General features: G+C 41.2%; 1 protein-coding gene across 9 annotated transcripts in view; it reads right to left on the bottom strand.

Annotated features, from left to right (window-relative positions):
* Positions 1–21158, bottom strand: part of kmt2cb (lysine (K)-specific methyltransferase 2Cb) — a 79839-nt gene that overhangs the window by 7889 nt on the left and 50792 nt on the right. For 6 of the 9 annotated variants that reach the window (XM_044134284.1, XM_044134285.1, XM_044134290.1 and 3 more), the window contains 25 exons: positions 19758–19850; positions 19462–19509; positions 18587–18727; positions 18105–18137; positions 17730–17876; positions 17499–17640; positions 17173–17408; positions 16959–17032; positions 14904–15101; positions 12672–14669; positions 10565–10878; positions 8888–10458; positions 8693–8804; positions 8170–8236; positions 8030–8090; positions 7665–7897; positions 4866–6494; positions 4200–4388; positions 3509–3673; positions 3279–3408; positions 2684–2831; positions 2413–2597; positions 2099–2235; positions 1554–1827; positions 270–409 (listed from right to left, as the gene is read on the bottom strand). In XM_044134284.1, coding sequence (XP_043990219.1) covers positions 270–409; positions 1554–1827; positions 2099–2235; positions 2413–2597; positions 2684–2831; positions 3279–3408; positions 3509–3673; positions 4200–4388; positions 4866–6494; positions 7665–7897; positions 8030–8090; positions 8170–8236; positions 8693–8804; positions 8888–10458; positions 10565–10878; positions 12672–14669; positions 14904–15101; positions 16959–17032; positions 17173–17408; positions 17499–17640; positions 17730–17876; positions 18105–18137; positions 18587–18727; positions 19462–19509; positions 19758–19850 — 8465 coding nt within the window. The remainder of the gene's footprint in view (positions 1–269; positions 410–1553; positions 1828–2098; positions 2236–2412; positions 2598–2683; positions 2832–3278; positions 3409–3508; positions 3674–4199; positions 4389–4865; positions 6495–7664; positions 7898–8029; positions 8091–8169; positions 8237–8692; positions 8805–8887; positions 10459–10564; positions 10879–12671; positions 14670–14903; positions 15102–16958; positions 17033–17172; positions 17409–17498; positions 17641–17729; positions 17877–18104; positions 18138–18586; positions 18728–19461; positions 19510–19757; positions 19851–21158) is intronic. The other 3 variants (XM_044134289.1, XM_044134286.1, XM_044134291.1) reach the window with 3 other exon arrangements.

Genomic DNA, 21158 nt, shown 5'->3' with positions numbered 1-21158 from the left:
AAAAAAAAAATCAATGCCTTTTGAGGGTTTTTTCTATCTGAGAGCTGAAATCTCAATCAAGTGTTTGATTGCCAGAAGGATATATTATTAACCCTGAGCACTGCTGAGTTTCAAAAGCAAGTATGATATACAAATTAAATTTATCACCAGAAAAGGGAGGGAAGAAAAAACATTTAAAGTTAATTACATACCTCAGCACTGAACAAGTTTGAAATTTCATTTTTGATAGATTCTGTATATTTTGTGCAGGATGAGAATGTGTTTGGTACCTTCATGCGAGCAGGGAGATCTTTGATGGCTTTCTGAACTCCATTTCCCAAAACTACCACTTTACAGTGGCAGCACCAGTGGGGTTTACATCCAGCACTGGCAGGAGTCTTATGGTCAGCTCCCCGAGCTACAGCAGCACCTGAAGCAACAAATATTGATTCTTAAAAATGCATTCTGGCATCAATATTAATCAACAGCAGAGACGGCATGGGTTAGAATGTATATATGTATATACTGTTCTGTTCTATTCTATATTCATACATCAATATGCAGAATGGTAGGCAACTTGCCCAAGTGCTCATCAACATTTAGTAGAGAAAAAGATGGAATCAAACCCATAACTTTCTGACTCTCAGTCACCCAGAGCAGCAAGAACATACGGATCTATTCTGTCACTATGACAGAAACATTTGAAGGAGTCGAGATGAACCTTTTAAGCATGGTGGTGGCATCGTGCCGAAGGTTTATTTTCTTACAAGCAGAACTAATGAATTGAACAAAGCAGCTGGGTTCTCCAACAGAATAATGATCACAAACGCATAGCGGACGTAGTTTTGTTGTTTGGTCATTTTAAGCTTCTGAAATGTCTTACACTTCAAACCTTTTAAAATCTGCTGACTATGCTTAAAAGCAGATCTGTTTCAAGAAGCCATTTTCAATGAGCTCTATTATTTCTAATGAGAAAAGTGGTCAATTATCCAGGCCGACTTATGCCAGGAGTTTGCTGCTTACAACAAAAAGGGCCCGGTTTCTCTAGAAGATGGGCAGAGACTTTATACAACTCTGAATTTGCGGATTTACAGAAGTACACCATAATTATTGTTTAAATTCTGTTTGTCATGATCATTCCATTTAAAATGGTTCAAGTACATGAAAAATGATGAAATTTAATCTAATGTTTAACGTGAGTAAACTTCTTCTTGGCAATGTCATGGAGGAAAGACTTGCATAGGATCAACATGTCAAAAAAAAAAAAAGAATAAACTTTCAGGACAAGAAAGAAAGCAGTGCAAACGGTTACAGCTGCAATTCACTGAAATCATATTTAATTGAACATTTTTGAACTTGCTTGACTACTCTGCATACAAGTCCCGCTTAGAAATAAACAAAATTTAATCACCTTCGGATTTAAAAGAAGAAGAAGAAGAAAAAAAAACTACACACAAAGAAGCGACTGCTGCATTCTTCCATACAGTCTTATTACATACAGCTAAATTAGAAATGACATTTCAATTACAGCACTCTAAGCAACTCTCCTGTTTAATTTGGTTTCATTCTCTCACCTGGGCTGTTGGGATGGAAATGGAAAGGATGTGGCTGCTGCTGCATCATTCCCTGCGGCCCAGTGGGTCGCATCATCTGACCTGGCCGGCCGTGGAGCACGGTGTGGTCCCCCGGTCCGTGGAAGAACATGGGAGGCCGCGGCTCCATCCCATGGGGACCCATGCGAGGGGCCATAGACAGAGGAGGCCTGTCCGGGGTGCTGCTGACCTCGTAGCTGCTGGGGATCTTCACACACAGAAGGTCTGAAATGGCCGCTACCACACCTGTAATGTTCTAAGAGAGAGGCATGCACACATACAATCAAATTTAAATCATTTTATCTTATAAGAATCATAAAATATTTTAACAAATATAAATATTTGCTTTGAAACGTCACACTAAGCCTGGAATTATAATTTTATCCCTATCTATAGTCTCTAAACTTCAAAAGACTAGAACTTCAATTCTGACCAATGAGTTTGTGATCGTCATCTAAGCAGATTATGACTAGATTTGGTGAAAATATTTTAGCTGAAGCAGTCATACAGTCCTACAGTCAGTTTACCTCAGCTGCAGCTGGTCGCAGTGTGATAGCAACAGAAACCAGCCCTTGTTTGGAGTCATTAGACGTGGGGCCAAAGGGGGAGCCAAAGAACATCGAGGAAGGTTCAGTCTTGATGTCCTGCAGTTTGATCTCTGACCCTGAAGAGTAAAAAACAACAACAGAAAAATGAATGAAACTCGGTCCAGATAAAAAACAAACTGCACAAAATGGCCTAGAAGCTTGAGTTCTGTGTAAAAACTACAGATAAATTCTAATTAATTATGAGGTAATTAATTATGTTTGATTGAATTATGTAGGATGTTGTGGGTGTTCACCTTTCCCGTCAGGGGCAGGCAGCATGGGGAGCACGGGAGACAAGCACGGCGACGGTGGCTCTTCCTTCACCAGAGACAGGTCTGGGTAGCGACTGATCTCCATGCCAACCACGCTCTCAGGAGATGAGGAGGGAACGAAGCTGTCAGGTGAATCCCTGTCCTTGCACGGCTCCTGTCCTCTATTACTGGTATCACAAAAGAAAGTAACAGTCAAAAACCATACAGCCGAACCGAATGATCCACTTATAAATTACTGTTGTTGATTCAATACCTGAGCTCCTCCTGGTTGTTATGAGGAGGGGTGGGAAGAGAAGCTGGAACATCCACAGTTTTGGGTCCTTGAGCGATGGCCCGGGCTAAAAGATCTTCCTCAGCTCTGAATGGGACGTGAAGCGGCTTGGGCACCAGACCTTTTGAAACTGGAGATTAATGGAAAAATAACTTCAATATTATAGCAATACTGAAAGCATTATTAGTTAATAGTAAAGTAATTGGAGAAAAAGGAAAATTAAGCATTTTTTTTTCCCCACAAAGGTGAAGAGGTGATTTTTCTGATGATTACCCCAAGGACATCCCGCTGTAACTGTAGTGAAAGATTCCACCAGGTATGAATGTCAAACCTTTTTCATTCTATATTTGTAAAACATTTAGTAAAAGACATTTATTTTTTCCTTACACTTCCAAATTATGCACCACCTCAGCATGTAAATACACTGGCAATTGTGGTTGCAATTTGATCAAATGTGAATATGTCAGAGTGGTATGAATACTTTTGTTGCCCACTGTGCAAATATACAACTGGTGCAAATGGCGAACTGTGATGTAGTTGTCTTCAGAAATGTAGCTGCATGCTGCTAAATGTTTACCCATGGCAGCAGCTTTGCTGGCCAGCTCTTCAGTCGTAGCAAAACCGTTGATCATTTTCTGTCGATTCACAGGTGGCGGGGTTGGAGGGAGAGACGCCGGTGGTGTTGGTGGATTGCTCAAGTTATTCTGCTGCAGATTCACAACCAATGCAAAGTCAGCACATGTTATGTTAATGCACTGAACACAAACTCTTGTATTTTGCAATTTTTCTACAGTAATGAATACACACTTTATAGGCCAATTGGGAGTAATAATCTGAGACTCCATCCAGTGAGGCGCTGCCAAAAGTACCAGACAAAAGGTTTTCTCCATTGAGCTGGCCGCTGCCGTAGGGAGCAAAATGGGCAAAGTTCACTCCAATCAATGGTTCCATGAGGGGCAGCAGGGAAAGCTGCTGTGTGAAGACAAAGAAACGAAACAATTGTGAGATTAAAGATAACAATGGACATGGGAACTGTGTATTTAGTTATTACAAAAACAAGGTTTTACTGAAAACACAGCAAACTCATTTAGATATAGTTTTCCCTGCAAGTCAGCGTTCTATCAATATGCTCAGATACAGCAATGTAAACAGAAAGCTGCTTTAGCAATCACCTTTTTTTTTACCTTTTGTTGTTTACAGTCCTTGAGGAGGAAGTCAGTGGAAGCTGGAGTTGTTAGCATTCTTTAAGCTACAATCCAACATATTAAACATATGCCGGAAAACTAATTTGTGGATTTTCATAGAGCTAAGCCATAGTCATCAAAATAACCAGAAAGGCATATTTTAAATTAAACATGCCACTTTGTGTGGAAGTTTTACTAAAATCAATAAACGTTTCAATTATTTTCTGATTCCTTAAAAATACAAATTCAAAACTTTTTTTCAGCTGTTTGACAAAAATGTGACTGGAAGAAAGAAAACAGTAAAGCAGACTTACTTGTTTGATTTGTGTCATAACGGTGTCAGGACCTGAATGGATCAGCTGCCTGTCATCTCCTTCCTTCTTTCTCTTTTTGTAGCGAGCAGGCTTCTCTCCTCCCTTTGGTGGTCTCTTATTCCTCCCTTTCTTCTTATCTTGTTCAGGAAGCAGAGAGCCAGGAAACTCAGAGGTTCCGTCAGAATAGGCCTGAATTTGGAAAATAAAAATAGTTGCATTAAAAGTATAATTTATTTCTTTTGTGCTATACACCATGAAAGGTTCTTATAAGACACAAAAACACATCCAAAGATGCAGACAGAGACCAACGTCAACATTTTTCAAACATAAAATGTCCTCTTCTGAAAACGGCAAGCTTGTGAAACATACTGAGGTAACTGAAACTGTAACACTAAAATAGTGTAGTTTATCTTCATCATCCATGTAAAAGAAATCTCAATTTCTAAGAATCCTATATAAAGGACAATGAAACAAAAAGTACATTTCAATTTCATTTAAATCACACAAAGAGGTAAAATCTGACCTCTGGTTTTTGCTTAAGTTCCATGTCACATAAAAGTCTAAAATACAAGTTTGTAGTTTGTGTTTATGTAAAATATTGGTAAAACCTTGCCAGACCACTGTGTTGATCTGTTCTCTATAACTACAGGATAAACAAACACTGACCCCGTTGCTGTCCATGGAGCTTTGCCTCAGCAGGGTTTTGCAGTCGGTGGCCTCCTCCTCCTCTGAGCGCAGGCTGTCCTCTGACCTCTGCTGTGACAGGCCAGGTGGAGGTGTGTTCTTGTTCTTCAGCAGGTGTTTCAGCAGCTCATTGCCACCCTCTCCCTTGTTTGGACTCTGTCCAGTGGGGAATGGAGACATGTTCCCTTTGTTCCTTTCTTCCTTCACAGAGTTCATCTCCGAGTTGAAGGACCCGTCACATTCAGCGGCATCGGTCTGCTCCAGCTTTATGTTACTGAGGATCCTCTCGTGCTCCTGAGCCTGCATCCTCGACATGTCTGATGCTGGAGTGGGATGACCAGACTGTCCAGCAGAAAGCTGCCTCTCCAGCTCTGAATGGCTGGGCGTGGAAGACCCCAGTAATGGAGACCTGGACAGGTCCTGATCGCCAAAGACGTGGGTGTTTCTGGTAGGGGTCGAGGAGGTGTCAGAGACGCATGGCGTTAGGGGGGCTGTGAGGTCCGAGTGTGGAGTCGAAGGTGTCTTGACTGAATCTGCATCATCATCTTTCTTCTTCTTGCGGTTTCTTTTCTTTTTCCCTTTTTCATCTGGAATGATGTTGGAGTACAGTTGGATAAGAGATTGACCTGAGCCTGGAAAGTTGGATGGAAGTGGTGTGGCAGAATCAAACGAAGGACCCTCTCCGGGCATCTGAGGCATCATTCCTGGTCCGCTGAACTGGCGGGGCCTCGGCTGAGCGTGGGGGAAGTTAGGTCCTGGTATGGCGACACCATCTGGCCCTAAACCTGGCCCCGTGTCCGGGGGCATCATCCCATTGCCCATCATTGGTCTTCGGTCACCCTGAATGAACGTTCCAGGCGGTGAGCCCAAGCTGCGCTGCATGGCCTGCTGCTGGGAAAACATCGGTCCAAGTTGTTGTTGTTGCTGCATCGGCGGCCTCTGAGGTTGCATGAAGTCTTGCGGCAACTCAGAATTGAAAAACGGCATCTGGGCGAGAGGTGCGCCGCTGCCATCTGGGGCCAGCATCCCTTGCTGCTCCATTTCCATGCGATGCTTCAGAGCTCTCTGACGCTCCACTTCCTGCATGAGCTGCACGCGCTGCCTCTCCTGCTGTTCCCTGAGCCTCTCCCGCCTCTCGCGCTCCTGGAAACCTTCGCTGAAGGGGTTGTTGTCGTCAAACTTCACACCACCCGCCTGCCTCGGTTTAACCGCACCTGGCGGGGCAGGTGTGCCTTGGGGCTCAACAGGCATCTGTGAGTGCTGAGAGATGCTGCCCACCGGTATTTGAAGGGGCTGAGCTGAACCTGGAGCAGCTACCTGAGGGGGCATCATGGGAGGCATCTCTGGTCCACCCAGAGGCATTGTAGCCCCAGAATGCCAACCCGCAGGAGGGTTCGGCATGCGTGGGGCTGCGTTTGGTTGGCCAGGGTGAAGAGGCATCTGCATCATGGGGTTCATGGGAGGCTGGACCATTGGTGGGCCGCCAGGAACCATGCCGTGATTGCCCGTCGCTGAGTGAATAGCGGGCATGATGGGGGTCATGTTGTTCTGCTGCTGTTTCACTCTGTACTCCTCGATAAGCTCAGCGTGCTCTTTTTGCTGCTTGCGAATCTGATGAAAGATGAAAACGGTTTCATCAGCGTGATGAGGATTCAGCGTTCCCTATATTGTGCTTCATCAGACTTCTAAAAAATCTCAAATATTTTGATATTTCTGTCAATGTCTGGTTCATATTTAATTTAAAAAGTATACATTATAAACACTGCAGTATAAGTATAAGTATTATACAAATTGTAAAATATATACTTAAGAATGATAAAGCTTGCCAGACTACAATATTTTTGAAGAATTTAGATATTGCATAAAGAGATTAAACCTACATAAACCCAAGACTGTAAAAAAGGGTAGATAAATAAATGGACAGAAAGATGAAAAATGTTTTAGGCAGATGAACATGTGGATGAATACAAAGAAGAATGAACACATGAATAGCTGTTGGAGAGATGTATGAAGGAAAGGATAGACTGATTTAAAAGATGGATAGAAAGAAATAATGGATGTATTCACAGTGGACAGATGACTAGCCTGAGACATGGATGAATCAGTGATAAATATCCTGAAATGAGGGATGGATGGATGAGAAGATGAACAGACTGAAGGGTAAGTTGCTTGATAGAAGGCTGGGTTAACTGGAAAGTTGACTGAAAGGATGGAAAGTTAAATGGACTGAAGTTGGTGGATGGGCAGACAGATTAATGCATAGATTAATGAATATACTTTAAAAAGAAAATGTATAAGATGTATATGGTCACATATGTATTAGAGGGAGGTGTGGCAACTTTGATTGCTGCAACCAGTTTAGACTCCTTGTCTTCAATGGAACAAAGTCTGAAAACACTTTTTCCAGACCTGGAAATAATTAAATCAAACTCTATACTTTGACCATTTGAAGACTGTGCAGAAATCCTGGGTGTTAAATATACATGTCGTAGATGTTTTCAGTTCTAACTGTCGGATATGAGTTTTTTTATTACTCCATATGGAATTTTGAACTCACTAACATTTCCAGGAGAGACATACCGTACGCTTCTCTGTTTGAATTATTCTGTGTGGATATTTTGCAGGTTTGACAGAAGAGACTGCAGCTATACTGGATAAATGATATCCCTTCTTTGACAATTAAATGCTTTGCTTACAGATAAACATATTTATGCTGATGGCTACTTGCATATAAAGGTCACACAGAACTCAGTGGTGGAGCTCATCAAACCTTGCATTTACCTGCTCCAGTTGCTTCTGCACTACACCCTGCTGCTCTGTGACATGTTTGAGCTGCTCAGCATCCTCCTCAGGGAACTCTCTGCCTGCCTTCTTAGCAGTTCTCTGCTTGGCAGACAGGGCTTTCTTTGACTTTCTGTGAGCTCCGATCTTCTCTTCTAGAAACTTTTGCTGCATTTGAAGTAGTTGCTGAGTCTCCTGAAGCCACTCCTCGTACTGAGCCCTCTGAGGGTTGTCTGATGGAAGAAAGATGGATGTTTTCTTAGCAAAACTTGACAGCAGGAAAAACAAATATCTTTACATTTACAGTCATAACATACCTTCAGAAAAATGATGCTTCATAAAAAAAAAGTCTTTGGAAAACTTACTGACAAATCCTGGTCCAAAGTTTGGAGGATTTGGTCTTGATACTTGGGTCAATTTGCCATCCTATTACAAACATTGACAAAGATATTATTATACTGACAACATAAACTTTTGATATTTTCTTTAGAAAACTGTTAATTACCGGTCCAATGACTTGTGGAGGGATGGGTGTGCTGTCAGGACAAGGTGGTGCAGGACTGGGAGGGAATCTGTGAAACAAGGTTACCATAAAATGCTTGTCAATGTTCTCATTTCAATGCTGGAGAATGCAGCATTATTAATCAGGTAAGGCTAATCATTGTGAGAGTAACTTATTTACTAGCATAAAGTACAGGTGCATCTTATATTGGAACATCATTGAAAAATATATTTTTTTGATAGCTGAATTCAAAAAGTGAAACTCAGCAAAACCAGAAATATGGAGAGGTTTTTATATCAAAGAGATCTCTCTACATCCTTTGTTAGTTGTCCTCTTTTCAAATGAAAGTAACTTTATTGAGAATTCTACATGGGATTTAAATATCTCACTCTGTGTAATAAAACACAGGCTAAAATGTTTGAACTGACTCAACCCTTTACAGATTTTCAAATTTATTGAGTCATACCTGTAATTATTTTTGATTTCAGTATGAATATTATTAATGTGTAAAATCAGTGACCTTTACCTGTTCATCACCATTGGAGCCATCCCCATGTTGTTCTGAACCATGACTTTATTGATACCTTTTAAGGCAACCATCTTTGCTTTCATAATGGGGTCAGTGATTGCATCAAAATCTGCCAAATAAATGCACAGACAGATGTAATCAAAGCACAGCGTGTCTAGCACAAAATCCTACAAAGGTTGGCGGAGACCCTACCAATGTTGGGGAAGAAGGCGTCACTGGAACGTTGTCGGATCATGGCTTGCATCTGACGCTGCTGCTGTTGTTCTTGCCTTTCCTGGTCAAGGAGGTCCTGCAACAGGAGGGGCTGCTCCTCCAGCAGGAGAGGACGCTGTTGCTGGCTGTGCTGACCCAAATTCTGGTTCAACACAGTCTGCTGGGCTTGACTTAGACCAGACGGGTCTACTCCAACTTGTTGGTCGGCTCCAAAGCCAGAAGCAGATAGTTGTCCTGCAGTGGCCGTGTCTGCTATCGTTTGACTCACTGTAAGCGCGGAGGTATGCCGATTATCACCGGCTGGGTTCTGTTGGGCCATGAGGTTACCTCCCTGACTGACGGAGTCGATGATTGGATTTAATGACTGCTCTTCAGGCTGCTGTTTAATGAGTAAACTAGAAAGGACTGGGGTGGAGTCAGAGAGCACGCCCTGCTGCGATGAGGGGTTTTCAGGTCGTTGCTGGTCTACTACTTCAGATGGCCCTTGACAGTCTTTGACCTCCGTTTTAATTTCCTGATCTGGTGCCAAGGAGTCAGAGCTGTGACTCCCAGGTACTTCCGGCTTAAGTTCAGAGGTGGATTGCTCACCTGTGGACTCTGACTTTGACGGAGCAGATGCTGAGCTAGATGAAGGCTCATTTTCAGGGATTGCACTTTTAGGAATGTCCGTAGCATCAGCGTTATCATCCATGGGATCACTGAGATCCAGCTCTTCATTGAACATGTCTTTCTTGATATCATCCAAGTCGGGGTCTGTGTATGCAATTATGTCAAATTTGCCAGATGTTAGAAAGTCATCAAGGTGTAAGTCATTTGTCTCCAGATCCAGGTCTTTACCATCCTCTGGATCCAAATTGAGATTTTCCAAGTCAGCATCAACTAGGTCTTTGACCTCCACATCTTCAAGATCTTTGACTGCCGAGTCTTCAGCATCTAGTTTCTCCTCCACGGCTTCACTGTTAGTCACTGAGACAGCCTCAGACTGTCCAGCAGGGGGTGCAGAGAGGATGATGGACGACGTCATATTCTGGGTCTCATTTGAAGCAGGTTGGCTCATTGATCTCATTAGAGGAGCTTGTTTGATGGCACTTATTCCTGGCATCTGGGTTTGCTGATGAAGATTGTCCAAACTGGCAGACAGGTGCAAGTGACCAGACTGACCGGGAAGAGAGTCCACCATTTTAGGCCCCTGATTCAAAGGGAACCTGGAGTCATGTGGTCCGGGAAAGCTTGGCAGCCTCGGACCCTGGAGATTAGGGTCCATGCCTCCTTGCATGGCGCCAGGTGGAAACTGCATGCGCGGCCTATTTTCTACAGCTCTGTGACGCAGCTCGATGAAATGCTGACCCATTATGTTGTGTTGCTGCATGGGCACGTTGCGTGGTGGGCAGTGGTGAGGCATACCCATAGGGCTTACTCCCATGCCTTTTGTCATCTCAGTGGGCATGGGCATTCTCATCTGTGGAGGGACTTCCTGCATTGGGTGTTCCCCTCTGAGGAAGAACTCTTGAGGGCCATGAGGACCTATAGCTGCAGGTGGAAATCCAAACCTAAAAAGGTTGAAAGATAAATAAAAGTGTAAGCGTTGTACTACAAATTAGATTTTGAAAAAAAAAACTCTTGAAAAACTAAGCACAAAAAAGTTGCAACTCAAACCTTGGTCCCTGATGTCTTAAATTAGGATCTCCAGGATGTGGTGCCCGCTGGATTTGCCCGTCATTAGGGAAGCAGACTCGCTGATCCCCTGGAAAATTTCCAGGAAATCGTATTGGCCCTCTCATGGGTCCTTGTCCAGGATAGGGTGGAGGAGGTCTGTTGAACATTTCCCCTTGTTGACCAGGGCCCTCGTGGGGCCAAGGTCGTGGTGTTCCCGGGGTTAAGTTGCGAGCAGGATCCTGAGGGCCCCTCTCCTGTCTGTTGGCAGTCCTCTGTTGCTGTTGCTTGAGGATTAGCTCTCTAATTCGTTGTCGCTAGAGAACAGAGAAAAATAAAAAGCGTTACTAGGACATGAAATGTTCAAAGAATTTTTTCTATGCATATATATTTCATTCTTGGTATTTACAGCATTGCCATTTTCTATTGTGGATATTTTTCCACATTTTCCGTTTGTTAAGGTCAAGCAACCAGGCAAGTAAAAAGATCTAAAGAACAAAACTTACATTAAGAAAAGAAAAAAAACATTTTGACAATGGATTTTTTTTCAAAGATAGAGATGATTTATTGGCAAAAAATTGTAAAAGTATAACAATGCAAAATCCAACTTTTAATTTGAAAACATTTATTCACTGCATGACATGAGAATGATTCAACAGAATCGTGATTTATCTGCTTAGTTCTGTCTATTTTGAGCTCCTTTCAGAATGAGTTGTTTTAGAGTTTCTTTCACTTATGCAAATAAGCTGCTGCTGGTAACGCCCCCCCAACTCAAATTTGCACTTTGTACACGTGAAAATGGCTGCAAAAAGATCTACAATTGTACAACTGGACATCTTTCACCCTGAGTCAGACTCAGAAGCAGAAGAAATGGAGCCTCCAGCACAGCCATCAAGGATGTACCAGCTGTTTCTGAATGATAACAATAAAACACTTGTCTTTTCCAGCAGCCATTGTACAGTGCATACAGAGGGTAAAACTAGCTAACCAAACATGCTCTTCTTCTAATAAAGTGGAAGGAGTTCCACTTCGGTTGCTAGGAAACATGAGAGACTTATTTCTTTTTGCTAGTAACGATAAAACTGGATGAAGACCCATATTTCTCTCATCATTGAACACATTGGGCAAGATCAGAGGGTACTCCAGCTAAAAGTGGCAACTTGGGGGTCGCCAAGTCTCCATATCAATTATTAGAGGTGAATTAAATGCAACCAGGTATTTGGGAGTGATACCAGAAGAAGGCATTTCCTGTCTTACTACCAAGTATAAAAATGTGGAGTTTACTAAACTCTGCTGGGATTCATCTTGAATGAAGAAACAATGATGGAGCTTTTCTACAACAAGCACTCCAGCTGGGTTTGGTGTGAAACAAAGGAGAGAGTAGAAAAGCCCTTCATGGCCCTCAGTACAAAAGCATCATGTCCCTCAGTAGAAAAGCATGTTGGAAGGCAGTGCCTTTGTGGCCCCTTTCCTCTTCCAAACAAGAAACAGAATGGATGGCAAAAAATGATGGTGTTCAAAGCCAATAAAACTAAAAATGTATGACTGTGTCTTTCAAAATGGTCAAAAAACAGAAAATCAACCTTCTTCTAAGACTATCAGAGTTCCTAACCCAGTCTTTGCAAGCCCCAACTTGTTGCGGCAGAAGAATATATGATATCTTATTACCAAAAAGGGGTTGCACAAAGCATTAAGAGAATATGTACAAAACATTGTGATAGTTGTCGGACTGTATTAAAAACTATTATTCATTAAATTTTTCCTCCACTGAATAAATACAAATCAACATTTTTTTCCTAAATTTTCCAATGTGAGATTATGCAACCGCAATGAAAGATTTCATTTCATTCCATTTCATTCTTCACCAAATACATTATAATCCATGACAAATCTATAATAATCTCCATGGTTACCTATTCATTATGAAATTGACCATGTAGCTGCAGGGTCAAAGAGCAAATCAAAGAGACAACCAGTACTTACTGCTGTAGAGTCACCTCATCAGTCCTGATAACAATAAATTAGATAACTCTACAACAGTAGGAGCTGGTTTTCCGTATGTGACAGAAGAAAAAAGTATTTTTTCTGGAGGGTTTCAGTTCTGGGGTACCTGTTTTAGTCTCTCCTCCGTCTCAGCGAGAGCCACACCTTGTGATTCAGAAGATGAAGCAGGCATTTGTGGGTTGCTTGGCATTTGGGTGAGATCTTGAGGGCCCGCTCCGCTGTTCCCCACAGTTGTCTGATCTTTTATTTCCATTTTCTCAGTTGACTGTGGACAAGGCGCCATGGACACTTGTTCAAATGGGTCATGCCCAGGAGTCTGACTGGGTCTTGTGGAAGGTGATTGGCCAAATCCATCTTCAGAAACTCCAGGGTGTTTTGGTGTGAGAGAGTCTGGATGAGGAAACTGCTCTTGAAGCCTGGTTTGAGGAGGTGAGAAGGGATCTTGGCCTACTCCTGGTCCTGGCCTTACCATAGGTCTGTTATGCACATCAGAACCAGGCCTTGGGGTCCCTGGAGGTTGGGCATAAGGATCGTTAACCATTGTTCTGTGGGCCCCTGGCTGTGAAAACATGTCATTACTTCCTATCCTAGATGGCCCGGGTGTACTAGCAAATGCTTCTACTGGCCCCCTTTGGCTACCTGGTGACTTAGAGAACCTTTCTCCCACAGAGGGCCGTGGAGTACCTGGTGGGGGACCAAAAGGATCCATTGAGTGGGAAGGGGACATACGTTGCCCAATGTGGGGCTTATGAGCAAACTGGTTCATCCCACTGGGACGAGGAGTAGCAGGAGCCTGTGAGTAAGGGTCGGAGGACGGACTACATGAGTTTGATGACTGAACGTAGTTGTCATGAGGACGTGGGGTACCTGGTGGTCGAGCATATGTTTCAAAAAATGGTCGAGGTTGAATGCTGTGTTCATTCATGGATCGCTGGTTTCCTGCAGGCTGCGAAAAAGGGTCTGGACCTGGCTTGTTGGGACAAGGGGGCTGGGCAAAGGGGTCATAAGTAAAACGATCTGGCCTGGGTGTGGATGGTGCATGTGCATAAGGATTTCTAGACATTTGAGGAACTGGTCCTGACTGAGAAAATGGGTGCCCCTGAGGGTGATGCTGACCCATTCTAGGTGGACTGGTGAAACTATCATTTGCTGATGGTCTTGGCGTATGCGGAGGATGTGCATAGGGGTCGTTTGGTTGATTTTGGGAGAATCTGTCAGTGGGATGTTGACCTGGTCGGTTGAAGGCATCCTGAGCCTGAGGAGGAGGCATTGGTGTTTTAAAGAGAGGAACCGCTCCAGATTCATTACTTCCAGGTATTGGTGCAATTAGAGGCCTTGAGTAAGGGTCAGACAAAATCATCCTATTCTGGGCCATGCGCTGATAGGCATCATTTCTTATCATGGGCCTTGAGTATGGGTCTCTGCCAGGAGAACCCATTGGGGATCTTCCTTGAGCTGCTTGACTGCCCCTGGGTGGTCCTATGGGTTTCAGAAAGGGATCCATTTCTCCCGTAGGTCTGGGTGTATCAGGAGGTTTGGCATAAGGGTCATTGCACACTGATGTGGGAGAACCAAATGATTCATGTGCTGGAGAGGGTCTTCCTCTGTCTTGCGGTTCTGTCAAAGAGGTGGGTGATTTACCTGACTCCACAGACATTCTGCGACATGAATTTGGTCCGAGAGGTGGTGGTCTTGGGGTCCCTACCATTTTGGCATATGGGTCCCATGGAGAAGATGGTCCAGAACCAGAGGACCCAGGTGAGAAAACTTGTGGAGACTGAGGCTGGGATGATGGACCAGATGGAGGGGGAGGGGGCGGTCGCACAAAAACATCCTCTGAAGGACAAGATGTTGAGGTTGCTTGTAGTTGTGGCCGTGCAAACGTTTCTTTTGAGTTTAACTGCTGCATCGGGGAGGAGCTGCCATTACTGGGCTGAGAGGCTGGACTCTGGTTACCACTGTTGGTACCATCTCCCTCTGATTGACTGGTTGTCTGTTGTTGCTGTTGTTGCTGCTGCTGTTGCTGGAGTTGTTCATTTTTTACTTGCTCCAATTTCTGTGTAGCTTCAATCTTGGCCTGTTGCTTGCTTTTCTGCCTCATTTGCTGTCAAGACAGAACACACAGAGAGAGATAAGGAAAGATTAGATTTCAACAAAGATGCAGAATTTATTCTCATGCCAAGAATGAACTGGACCTACTAACCACCAATGTCATCACGGTTAATGCGAAGGATAGTGCAGATGTTTAGGAAGCGTTAATAAACGACCACTTCTTAGCTGTCTTTATATAAAGTGGACCTGGCGCTGCATTCTCTGACTTCATTGCATACACTCTTACCTGTCTAAACTTCCACTCTTGTTCATGCTCTGACTCTTTTGGTTTCAAAGGGTCTTTAAAGAGGAGATCTGTGTCTAGTGGTATGTTGGGATCAAACACCTCAGGGGGATGTTGCTGCGGATGATGCCTCTTCACCGTCTCATTCGACATCTGGACTTTGTTGATGCGCAGGGCTGCTCGGTTATCTCTTGCCTTTTGCTAAACAGCAAAATCAATCACATTGACAAATACAGGCGTCACATAAGTTTTTCATAACTATGGGTCTGACAAAACAATTTTCTGTAGAACAGGTGTAAATTGTATATAAATTAAAGCACAATGATATGGTTCAAACAATAAAAATGTTTTAAAAACCAGTTTCTATGTTATACAGTAATAATTTTAGATATATTAGGTCTTTAGTAAAATCTTCTTTACCTAAAAAGAAAAAGGATGTTTGCTTTGTTTTTTTAATGCCAACAGGCAGAGTTAAGTTTTATGAGGTTTTTCAACAAACTGTGGCTTTTTTTTCTTTCATTGTTTTTGTTAACAACCATAGATGAGCAAAGAGACTAGATTGACATTGCTATTCAGATTAATAAGTGCTAAATAAAACACAAGGCAATCCTTTTGAACACTTTGATTTGTTTGCTGTGTAAACAAAATAAACAATGCTTCAAGCAAAGGTTACAAATGCCATTTCAGGTATCACTCCTGGGTTGTGCAGATATTCTTTCCTTAAGATAATCACAAATATGTTTTATACCTCAGATTCAGCAGTCTATATATTTCTTAGTATTAATATAAAACATCACATTACAGATTAGCATTCAAATTCCAATATATTTAATAAAATCAGCAGGATTATGAACCCCTATTGACCAATATGCCTGCCTTAAGTGACACCCTTTGGCAGGCATAATGTGTTAGAGTTACATACTATATTCTTTTATTGTAAACCACATTGGGGCTTTTACAGTCTATAGGGCTGGATCCTGCCCTATACATATCCAGGCCTGTATAGGGCAGATCTAACCCTGTTGTGGATAAAAGAATATCTGAAATTAAACCACTTGAAGTAGGAATTTAACATGTGAAACTGAACACCTTCTTTTATTGGAAAAAGCAACTTATTTTGAAGGTAAGTGATCCAGTTTCTCTGTTTGGGTGGCTACATCAACATCCTAGTATATGCACCTCTGTCCATTTATACTAAAAATAAAGATTAATGTGGAGTTTTAAACAGGACATTTTCTATGGACAATTAGGGCTGCACAATACATCTGATCCCTATACCAGTTAAATACCAGACTAGCATAAATCAAATTTTTTTATGACTATCTTTTTTCTAAAAGATATTTAAAATTCAGTAAGATAGTGGGAGACAATGACTGTCAACATGTCATTTTGCTTTTTATTGTTCAGCTGCATAGATGACAGGACAAATAGCTCATAAAAAAGGAAGCATACTCCCCTTTTCTCTGGGCGAGTATGCTTCCTCGCCCAGAGAAAGGGCGAAACCTTCTCCTGAAACTACAGGAGAAGGTTTTCCACTTCAGGCATCAGTAGCCAGTGTCCTGTGTGTCCTTGGTTCAATACACTTCATTCAAATTATTGTTTTATTAACCACAAACTCTGCTGAATTCAGTCATTTAAATCTGCTATGGTAACGTGCTATGTGAAAGGATTACATCTCAAACATGCAGGATTCTGGCTCTTGAGTACTGGAGCTGAAGACCCTTAGATAATTTGCAAAATTACAGAAATCTACTTCTAATCCTCAGCTATAAAGGTGAGTATAAAATGCCTTCAAGGCCAGTAGAAACATACGGTCGCTAAGAGACATTCACAGCAGTTTCTCTATTCAAACCTCAAAAGTCTCAAATCGTGAAGGTAAATGCACTAGATAAATCACAGTCTTAATTTTCAGGGTAAACTATTCCAAAAATACAGCAATTTACTTATGCTGAAGATAAGCGGTTTCATTGTTCTCTTCTAAAGAGTCTAAAAGGTCTGACTGGATTATTCACAGCACTGTCAAAAACCAGGAGGCCAGAGACAGGAAAGGGACTTTACCACATATGGGGCCCTGTCTTGTGAGCTAGCTTTCCTCCAAAGTTTAGCAATTTGCTTTACTCTTGTAGACCAATCTGTTGGAAGAACAAAGAAATTAAATGCAAATTAAATAATGCAGTAGCAAAACATGCTCAAATGAAAGAAACTGAAAAAAAAAAAAAAAAAAAAAAAAAATCTGTAAAGATAAATTAAAGCTTCTGAACCAACTACTAACCTGGATATTCTTCTTTAAGATTGGGGAAATTGATATTTGTATATAGGACGGGCGCAACAGTGGCAAGCTCCCCTAGCGTTTCCTCCTTCTCCCACTTGAGTGTGCTCCTTTGGGCGTTTGACATGGCTTCAGTTTCCCCATCAGGCAAAGACCCGGGAGGTGGAGGGCCAGGGCCATGGGTAGAAGTTGGCCAAGGACCAACTGCCTCTCCGGCCATCTGATTAAATTTACGGTCCCTGCAACAAAAAGAACTGCAGCTCAAAAAATATCATTCAATGTCAGAGACAACAAAATAAGAGCTTTATTAATAGCAAGCTATGCGTTACCTTGGATTGTCAGTGAAAGGCATACGGTTCAGAGGGGAGAAATTTTCTGGTATGCAAGGTCCTGTTGCGGGATTTGCAGGGAAGCGTGGGTTTGGTCCCCTCATACCATTGATCATTGGCATCCTTGGAAACATCGAGTTACCTACACACATAATATGAAGCAGTTATTGTTTTAAAAACCTTTATGTGATGCTTACATTCAAATAAATACAAGATGACGGGACAGTGTACCTGCATTATGGTGAGGCATACCAGTGCCAGGTGTAGCAGGGAGGGGTCCTGGGACCTGAGGGTGAGGCACCTGTGGTGGAGGTGGTTGGCTCGTGCTCGGGCTAAGGACTGCAGTGAAGAGATCTTCCACATCCTTGCCCTCCAACTCTGGAACAGTGTGGCAAACACAATGTTGCGCATACTGGTAATATACCTAATCTAATAGATCAAGTAAAATTTCTAGTCTGTTATTCAAACTCATTATCTACTTTGTATCTGAGAAATAACTTACTATAAACATATTAATAATATTATAACATTGATTTATTTTGGGTCTCTTTCTTTACTAAACACTGAACTGCACATGTAGGTGGGCAAAAATGTTAAAGTACCAACCTGGAATTTTGTAAAATTTGCTGAGAATTGATTCTGAAAAAGAAGCAACATCAGAAAACATCATTATTCAACATGTCACTGAAGATTAAAGATAAAAAGTATTTTATGAATCAAATACTGCAAGTGTTTATTCAATTTCAGAGCTAAAGTAAATATCTACCCTGTCTAAAATGAACACACAAAAACAGATGTTTTTGAAATAGAAATTATGATAACCACTAATAGGGTTATGATTCGTTTAGAGGTTATAGTGATACTAATGTTATTTTCAAATGTCAAATTCACAATTGACAAATCTTCATTTCATAGAGCCTTTCAAGCCATAAGGTTAGAAAGCATCTTAAGGAAGAAAAGCTGCCAGTATTAATTAACTTATGATATTTTTTAGTCTCAGAAATTTATCTGACAGAAAAATCCTGATTAGACTCAGTTTGATGTGGAAGCTTTCAGTGTAATAATCAATCGTGTGTTTTCCCACTGACCATCGGTGACCATCTTGTCTAGCTCCGGGCTAAGAATGCCGTCCAGGGGTTCTTCTGGGATGGTTCGAGGCGTCCTTCGGCCAGTCTGAGACTGGGGCGCTACTGGGGAGCCATCTGCAAGTGGCCCGATGTCCAGTCCAGCTGTGGAAACACAGACAGACAAACAAAGAAAGATGTAACACAAAGGGGGGGGGGAAAGTCACCACAGGTGTTGCTTTTAAATGAGTCAGTGCATGAGAACTTGTTTGAGTAGAAAAGCAATTCAAACCAAACAATTTAAAAGTCGAGATTGGTTTTTATAAAAGTTCTCAACACCTTTCATGTGATGAAAAGAATTCTTTTCAAAATCATTTAATAAAACTTGCATAATAGATTTATGCACTGTAACTCCCAGGAGTGCTTAAAATTAGAGATTGCCACAATTTTCATTTCATAAACACCCCACAAAATGTACTGCATAGATTTTTCTCAGGAAGTCAAAGGCATGAAGATAGAGGCTTTTTACTGCATTCAGAAACTAAGAACATTTGTCAAGGCCCTTTACTCTCTAGACTGCTCATTTTTGAATGCTAGGACATCCTTGTCAGTTTTTCTTCTTTGAGCCAGATATAAATTTATGAGAGGTTATTTGAAGGCTCACGATCACAAAGACTGGCACACCAAATACATTTGGGCAAAAACTAAAGGTGTGTTAGACAGATACTAAGCAGCTCATGAGTGTTATTGCAATTTGAAATGGCTAAGAGAGAGGGGGAAAAAAAAGAAAAGCTAGGTATGATGTCACTGTAATGCTTAAACATGCACACCCAAAACAGAGACACACACTGCAGGAGAAATGCACTAAAGCAGAAAACTGGAGGCCAAAGCACCCTTACCAAAAGGAGGAGGTGAGCTGTCAACCTTGAACGGGCAAAAATCAAGACCTACAAGAACCCAAAACCAAGTAAAATAAAATGGTGAAGACAGAATAAACTAAACAAAAGATAAAAACCAAAACGAACAATTAAAATGAGGCAATAAATAAAGAAAATCACAAAGGTGAAGAAAGTAAAATAAACATGTTGCCTGGGTATATTTCTGTATAAGGAGTAGTAGAGGATTACATAAACCCATCATAGGTGACCAATAATATATTCTGTCACTGTCACTGCCTGTGAGATATTTGACGCACCAGAGTCACCGCTTGGCTTTCCGAGCACTCCCAAGATGTCTGCACCAGTGTTCAGAACATCAGCTAGATCAACTAATGGTTCCTCTGTCGTCTCTGCAGATGAAGGAAAAGAAATAAAAGGGGAAAAAAAAGGAAAACCAAAGTGTCACAAATAATAAATGATGATGAACTGACATGAAGGGATCGTGAGCTGCTTGTCGGGATGTCACATGTAGAACTTGCTGTTGATTAAACCTTGGATGAACTCAAATTTTCAAAAGGCGTTTTCCCCCAAAAGAGGTTATAACAATATTTGTCTGAGATGGAGTTTAATGTGATATAAAAAGACAACACAGGTTGAAGATAGATAGCTAAACTCTACTGAAACAGCGAAACACAAATGTTGACAAAAGGAGTCAACAGGTTCAGTTAAATGATTGAAATCAAGTCTTAATTTTTCAAAATGGTGGTTGATAGATCAAGACTGAAAGGGGATCACTTAAAATAATAATAAAAAAAAGCTTCAGTTGGAATCCAGTACCATCAAGCAGGCTTCGGTAAAGTCCACAAGATTAAAAAAAACAGTACAAACATAACAATCTTAATTTCTGTTCCTTGCAAAAAATTATTATTTAAATGCTACCATCAAATTAAGGTTGTTTCAATTATTGTCTGCTCAAAAATTGCTCTTCATTTTTGCATGTAGAGAAACCTATAAGTAACAGTCTAAAAAAAAAATCATTCTCTATTCTTGACTAAGTAATAATTGAATCTTGGGGAAAAAAAGAAACAAAGCAAATAAATAAAAGCTTTGTGATAGGAGAGCTTTTATTTTCTTTTAGACAAATGGTCATTTTTTTGTTTCTGGCTTCATGTTTTGTACAAAAAGCATTTTTTTTTTTTTTTTACGTCACCCATTAAAATAAAAAAAGAAACTAACATTAAAACAACAAATTCAAATGTACTTTATTGGGATCTTATCTGGTGGAGCAAAACAAAGTAATGTATTATTTTGAAAAATGGAAAAAAATGTTTTAAATAAAAAGAAAAAAAAAAAAGAAAAATTGGAAAAATTATGAGAGAATTTGTATCCAGCCTCCTATTCTTTGATATCATAAAAAAATCCAGTTCAACCAATTTGGTAAATTATTACCAATAATTTCCAAATATTAGTAATTGGTAAATAGAGTCCCTGATGGCTAATTTAATCTTAGCATATATCTAGCTGTTATTTGAAGGTCTCACAAACTTGTTATTTGGTCATTGGGGATCCAACAGCATCACAGAGATCAGAAAGGTCAATGGAAAAATGGACAAATATAAGGCAGGATTAGGCTAACAAATAACATCCCAAACTTTCACGATTCCACAGAAAACCAACTGATATATCATTGGAAAATGGATACAGTTTAGCCCAACTGT

The sequence above is a fragment of the Gambusia affinis genome, linkage group LG12 (assembly GCF_019740435.1).
Source record: "Gambusia affinis linkage group LG12, SWU_Gaff_1.0, whole genome shotgun sequence".
In the NCBI taxonomy this organism is placed as follows: Eukaryota; Metazoa; Chordata; class Actinopteri; order Cyprinodontiformes; family Poeciliidae; genus Gambusia; species Gambusia affinis.
The sequence above is the reverse complement of the archived record's forward strand: the minus strand, read 5'-3'. Positions and strand labels throughout refer to the sequence as shown.